General features: G+C 46.4%; 1 protein-coding gene across 1 annotated transcript; it reads right to left on the bottom strand.

Moving 5' to 3' along the window:
• Nucleotides 1-617: 617 nt before the first annotated feature.
• LOC123189280 (uncharacterized) lies at nucleotides 618-6,018 on the bottom strand. The gene is made up of 8 exons (XM_044601659.1): nucleotides 5,716-6,018; nucleotides 4,106-4,672; nucleotides 3,916-4,022; nucleotides 2,480-3,821; nucleotides 2,152-2,379; nucleotides 1,824-2,057; nucleotides 1,472-1,725; nucleotides 618-1,382 (listed from the first exon to the last, which is right to left on the bottom strand). Exons 1-8 carry the CDS (start codon nucleotides 5,887-5,889, stop codon nucleotides 911-913), a joined length of 3,378 nt encoding a protein of 1,125 aa, XP_044457594.1. The 5' UTR covers nucleotides 5,890-6,018; the 3' UTR covers nucleotides 618-910.
• Between the last annotated feature and the right edge of the window lie 801 nt (nucleotides 6,019-6,819).

The following is a 6,819-nucleotide window of genomic DNA, read 5'->3' as shown; positions in this document are numbered from 1 at the left end:
CATCACATTTCCTCCAAGGGGGTGCAGCTTGCCTTGCTTGGTGGCCTTCTGAAGAATATGGTGGAGAGGATCAATCGCAAACACAAAAAGGAAAGGTAGGAGAGGGTTCCCTTGCCTCAACCCTCGGCCTAAGAAGATGGGACATCGAGGAACACCATTGAGAAGGACCCGCGATGAAGCAGGAGGGCCGCGACCCAGCCTCAGAAATGCGGCGGAAGGTGGTTGAGCAAGTCAAGGAGGGAATCCCAGCTGTTTTGAGGGTTAAGTTTTTTTGTGTTGACCAGGCCAACTTCGGTACAACCCCCCTTGAGGGCAGGTCTCAACACCAGCCGCACCTGCAATGCCGAGCCAACAATCTGGTTGCCACAGCAAAGAGCTACTCCCTCGGTTCCAAATTACTCGTCGCAGAAATGGATGTATCTAGAACTAAAATACATCTAGATACATCCATATCTGCGACAAGTAATTCGGAACAGAGGGAGTAGATATATAAAGCCTTAGAGCCTTTAAAAAAAGATCATCAATCCAAGTGATGTGATTAAGTATAACTACTATATCTCCTTTTCAGAATTAGTGATTCGAGAGTTTAATATCCAACTGCTCAAACAAACGAAGTATATTTACATCATAGACAACTAATAATCACATTATTGAGTTCTATCTATTACACTGACTGCACCATTATTGGCATTACACGGGTCACCCAGCTGCCATTCAGCATCTCCGGGCCCTGACTGACTAAATTCTGGAGCTCATATTTGCCCTACACCAAGAATTCCTAACATCCTGAACTAGTACTAATTAATTTCTGTACAATGGCTTATTCCCACCTCATTCAGCGGAACAAGAATTTACAACCGTAGTAACGTGTGTATTCACAGAACCAACCAAAGTAAAGCTATATTCACATTCAGGCGAGCGCTTTGTACCATGGGCCATGGACCTTCTCCGAGACCGTGGCCACCCTGATGAGCACTTCAGCCGCCTTCACCACACGGTCAGCGAGCTTCCCTGCGCCGACACGGCGCAGGGCCGCATCCGCCAGCTTCTGGCCCTTGGCGCCGCTGCCACTGAGGACGACGCCACGGAAGGCGCAGTGGACCGCCCGGGAGACCTTCTTGAAGACGACGTCGTCCGCTTGGAGGCTCTTCAGGAGCCCCCGGGTTATTATCTGCCTCCTTGCCTGAATCTTGGCGTCCGACAAAGAGCCGGCTGAGGCCGATGCGCTCATCATCGCCTCCACAATCTCTTCAGTGCCTGCCTCCGGGGAGTTATCCAGCAGCTTCGCCAGGGCGCCGAAGAGTTCTGAGATGACAGCCTCCAGCTCGGGAGGGGTGATCTTAGAATTCTCACTCATCAGGACTTGACGCAGGACGAGCATGCTGCACAAATAGTAGGTTCAGTTAGCACACAATGAAACATTTCGTCCTGCAGGCTAGGCTAAAATTATTAAAAGTAGTTGGTTGTTTACCTCGTAGAAATTACAATCACTTCTTGAAATTGGCCCTGCACGGCCCTCAATCTCAGAAAGTTAAGGTGGAAGCTCTCAGGAGTTGACTCCAATTGCAAGCCCTCCATACAACTGATAAGCTGCAACAAGCCAACCCTCACAAGCTTGTCAACCTTTTCTCCCTTGCACTCAGGTAAACCTGAAGTGCCTGCTGAAGGTACAGCAGCTGTTGGAGCTCCATGGCCAGCTCGGAGCACTGTAACAAGGGGCTGAGCCTGCCACAAAGGATTAAACTAGAGTCAGGAACCAGATAACAAATAGAATGCCGCTATGCTACTGATGCTATTAAGACTCTGCGTAGTTAGAAACTCACATGATTTGCTGCTGGCAGAACTGAAAGAGAGCCCAGATGTTCCCTCCATTCTGCGTCCATGATGCTCTTTGATGCTGAAATCCACTGCAGACTTACAGGGAGAGAAGCTGACGCATTAGCAGGAGGTCCACAGCGATCGCCGAAAGCCTTCTGCAGGTATTCCACTCCAGCCGAGCCTTTTATCATCGGTTGCATCAGCTGAACATATGCCTTGCTCACTTCTACTTGCAGTTGCTGTTTATAACAGAAAAATGTTAGAATTCCACTGCATAAAAACAACTGCAGTTAATTATAGGACAAGTTTAATGTATTGACACACTCAACACACCTTTATTTCTTCCAGAGTGAAACGCAGGCCCTTGATGACAGCAATGACGAACGAGCTGACTCCATTATCATTATCTTCAGAACTTGCAGCCAACTCGCTCAATAATTTGTCATGACTTGCCTTCATCTCATCATCCTTTGCAGCAGCAGACAGCTTTCTGACCATATCCAGAGAGTACTGCAAAATCTGCCCCAGATATTGGGTGTCCTGGGAGCCTGACTCGAGTACCTTCATTTGTACAGGATCAAAATTATGTCAATGTTTCATGAATAAGAAAAAAGAAGCAAATCGATGACAAATTTCTATATGCATAACACTGGGATCTTACCTGGGACAAAATTTCGAGGTCAATGTTCTCATAGATTTCCTCCTTCCATCCCTTGGGAGCCAAGTCGTGCAACGAATCCCTCACTTCCTTTACCAGGTTGATCAGTTGGCTGTAGTCAGGTTTGTCTCCTTTCATTGAGTCAGTAACCACATCCCAGAAAGCTTTCTCCATTGTATCCCTCACTTTGTCTTGGAAATCCTTCTCGATGGTGCGGGCATCATTAGAATTGCCAGCAATCACACCACTGTCCTCATGAAGCATCTCATTGACCATCTGCTCATTCTCTGTAGGCAGATTCACTGGTGATGTGCTGCTTGATGCTGTTTCGGAACTAACATTGACCTCAGAAGGCGGGAGCTTTCCAGATGAATCAATGCTCAGAGGAGTAGATACGTTTGCAACAGGTGCGGCCAATGGACTTCCATTCTCCTTTGCTTCGAAGAACTTTGACCTTGCATCTGAGAGAGCAGAGTCCATCCGCTCAATCCCTGCATCACCACTCAGATGCTGAACCTTCTCCCTTAGAAGTTTGTGGTCGTCAGAAACCTGCTTCTGAATGGCCTTCATATCATGGGTGAGGTTGTGTGACCGCCCGTCGGCAGTTAACTTGCATGTTTGCATCATTGACAGCTCAAGCTTGCATGCAGTCCTAACAAGATCACCCTCCAATGATCTTGCATCTTTTACTTTCCACACCACAAATCTGTAAAGGTAGGTGCACCAAGCTTTGTCAAAATTAACCAGCCGAGTCTTGAATTTACTTTGACCGGCAACATCATCAGACTTCTGGTAACTACATGATTCAGCAGCATCAAGAAATGGCTGCCTTGAGGCACTTCCCGGTCCCTCGAGTGTTGTCTTAACCAACAGCTCAAACTCCCTGACAAAGTTTGCTGCTGACTCCATGAGTAGCGTCTCTTGCTCACCATCTCCACTTAAAACAGCACTAGGATGAGCCAGGATCATGTAAGCACAGAGTGCGACCCTCAGTGAATATCTAGACAACCTGCTTGTTTCAGAAGTTCTGGCTGGCCTTTTTGCTGCAACCCTTGTTCTTCCATCTCTACTCGGAGGTACCTTCCTCTTTGGAGTCACAAGGCGTTTCAGCAGATGGTCAATATTTTCTGCAGATGATGAACTTGCTGACTGACAAAGAGTCACACGCCTCTCGAACCGGTCAAGTAATGCCTTAGTAGCCTCAAGAACTGTGGAAGATCCCATCAGCATAGCTAATTCCTCAAATGGCATTGACTTCACAGATTTTTCATTAATTCCCAAAGCATCATAAGCTTGAGCTAAGGCAAGTGTTGTCTTCCTGGACTTCACGAAACTTCTCCAGCACCTACAGTATACGAGAAGAAAACTTCAATTAACTCGAACGTGCAAATACAACCAAATAGTTAGTATTCAAGTAATTTATCGTATGGTAGTAATACCTTGCAAGCTTTCTTGAAAGAAAATCTGCATGCTTGATGTAGTCGGCATGAGCAGAACTGCATGGACCTCCTCGCTGCTTTAAATATTCATCTCTCTTCCTCTTGGCCTGTTCAAATAAGATAACAAATCAGATAAGAAGCAGAACATAAGAACTAAAACTGTAATCAGCGCATGTATGACAACACATACCCTCTGAAGTTTGCTTTCAAGATGTTCTTTCAATATAATCCTCTCTGCTTCTCTCTGGCTGCTTACAGTCATGTCTGCTTGTTGAATATGCATGATCCGAGCGTGAGCCTTCCTCTTCTCAGCTTCTAACAATGCCAACCGTTTCTTCTCAGCAGCAGCACGCTTTTCCAGGATAGCAGATTGCACCCGCTCTGTATACTTGCTCTCAGATGTCGCCTTCTGCACCAGGGACCTTTCTGTTCTCTCCTTCAGTGCGGCCCGCCTCTGCATATCTGCATGCAGAAGGTGCATACGGTTTTCCTCTGCCTGCCGAACACGAGTCTCGACTCTAGTCTCAAGTTCTTCCTTCTCCTTCTCAATCCGCATTTCCACATCATTCTTCGCTGCTTGTCGGAGTTCATCCAACTTGGCTAACCGGTTCTGTGCCTTTGCCAAGAGGCTTAGCCTTTTCTGCTCAGCTGCCTGAAGCTTGGCTTCAAGGTACTGTCCGTAATCTTCCTCTTGAGATGACCACGATGGGCTCCGTGGCTTCTTCCTTGCTTTGCAGGATAACCAATCGTAGAATTGCTGCAGAGAAACAATTGAACATGAGCTAATTTGATCAAGCATGTATGGCTAATTCACTTCAAACCTTCTATTAACCAAAAGAACGTTAGTTGTTTCTATTAGCCCCTACCAGGATTACAGCAACCAACAGAAGTACAGAAGTTGCAACTAAAATTTCAGCAGTACAAGTGCAACGTATGTTACTTCTAAGCCAAACCAAGTGGTCGATGATGAAAGCAAACTATCCTAACAAACTACAATAAACCTGAAACCAATGGCTTAGCAGTTACAACCTACAATAATTTCACCTTTATTAGTTGATTAAGAAAAACTTTCCTTTTAACAGGCAATAATTTGTTACTAATACTCTAATTGTCCCTGTTTACGCTTTCACCGAACTGCAGATAAAATTGAGACCTTTTCAATAAGGGGAGAACGCTTCAGTCCAAACACCGGAAAACCCCAAACTAAAGAAGAAGAAAAACGCGGCAAAATCCAACAGAAAAGCAATTCGTGGCACCCGCGAGACCAACTTCAGCTCACGACTACCTACCGCCTAATTTTTTTCCAAAGGAATTCTTTCACATACCCACAACTTTCACAATTACGACAGTATTTCACATACTTATACTTAGACGTCCAAAGTTACTGTAAATCTTCCAGGAACAATACCACTTCTGTAGAATATAAAAATAATAATACCACTTCAACAGCAGGAAACGCAACAAGACGAGGATAACAGGCTCACGACTACCTACCGCCTAAAAGTTTCCCAAAGAATGTTACTTTCCCCCACGAACAGGCTCAACCAAAGGAATTCTTTCACATACACGCAACTTTCACAATTACGGCATTTCACATATACTTGTACTTAGACGTCTAAAGTTACTGTAAATCTTCCAGGAAACGCAACTATCGTTCACCAGTGCATAGAAAAAAGCAGTCCTCAACACTTCGAATTCACACTTCACGCCCCCGACTTCGCAGTCCACCGTGAGGAGGAAGAAGGGAAAAAACGAAAGATAAATGTAGGAAACTAAAGGTATCCGACAGGGAGAACCTACCTGCCTACGGTGGTCGGCCTCCTTGAGCTTGGCCTCGATTTCCTTGGCGCTGGCAGGGCCGCCGCCGCCGCTGGTGCTGCCCTCGAGCAGCCTCCTCCTGATCTGCGGCGGCACCCTCGCCGCCGCCCCCTCCTCCACCGGTATCTCCATCGCCACCGGCTCCCTCACCCCCATCACCGCACCGATCAAGCTCCCCTCCGTCTCCCTCGTCGATCGAACTCGCCGGCGAATCCCACAAGCAATCTGTTGTTCCTTCTCCCTTGCTTGCGCCACTGCTTTACTCCACTTGTTTCTCGAGTTTAGTTTCTTCCGCGCCGTCCTGGGTGCGCCACGCGTGGCGCTATATAGGTGTAGTACCAGGTACTCCCCGGGGAAGCGGTTTCCGAATCGCAGAGCGGATCGGACGCTCGGGCCGGAGCCGAGACGGATAGGGAGACGGCGTTTCGGTTATTTTCACGGCGTTAAGGCATCTCCAATGCAAAACGGCGCTAAGAGCATCGATGTATATTTGAAGATTTTATATATATATATATATATATATATATATATATATATATATATATATATATTATTTACATCATCAAAAACATCCAACTTCAACAGATAATGTATAATTGGAGATGTAAAAGACTAGTGCTCCAACAAATGATGTAAATACATCTAATTCGACTAGTACATCATTTCAAATAGAGCAAGTTCATTTGAAGCAAACATAGTTCTTAAAACATAAATTAAACATAGTTTAAGCTACTACTACTCCGAGCCTACTTCAACTACATCAAACATAAACTACTCATCATCGTCGCTATAGAACTGCTCCTAGATATCGTCCTTGTTGGGTCGTCACATTCATCATCCTCCTCCGAGTCATCCTAGCCCGATAAGTCAGACTCAACGGGGATCACCATCGAGGGGCCGGCCTCATCCTCCTTCTTCACCGCCTTCTTCTTTTGCTCGGCCTCGCTCTTCCAGAAGAACTCGCGCTCGGTCTGGACATACTTCGGATGCTCCCGCGCAAACCTTGCCATCTCCACATCATCACTATCGTCGGGAGCAACAAGAATCGTCGGCCTCTTCTTCTCCTCATTCTCTTCCATCCGCCGA

The sequence above is a fragment of the Triticum aestivum genome, chromosome 2A (genome assembly GCF_018294505.1).
Source record: "Triticum aestivum cultivar Chinese Spring chromosome 2A, IWGSC CS RefSeq v2.1, whole genome shotgun sequence".
Lineage (NCBI taxonomy): Eukaryota > Viridiplantae > Streptophyta > Magnoliopsida > Poales > Poaceae > Triticum > Triticum aestivum.
Note: the sequence above shows the minus strand (reverse complement) of the source record. Positions and strands in the feature narration are given on the sequence as shown.

Bases quoted from the DNA above. Each gene is read 5' to 3' on its own strand.
- LOC123189280 (XM_044601659.1), bottom strand. From the start codon at position 5,889: ATGGGGGTGAGGGAGCCGGTGGCGATGGAGATACCGGTGGAGGAGGGG. The intron at 3,822-3,915 runs GTATTACTACCA...CGTATACTGTAG, and splicing joins CTTTCAAGAAAGCTTGCAAG to GTGCTGGAGAAGTTTCGTGA. The intron at 2,380-2,479 runs GTAAGATCCCAG...GTACAAATGAAG, and splicing joins ACCTCGAAATTTTGTCCCAG to GTACTCGAGTCAGGCTCCCA.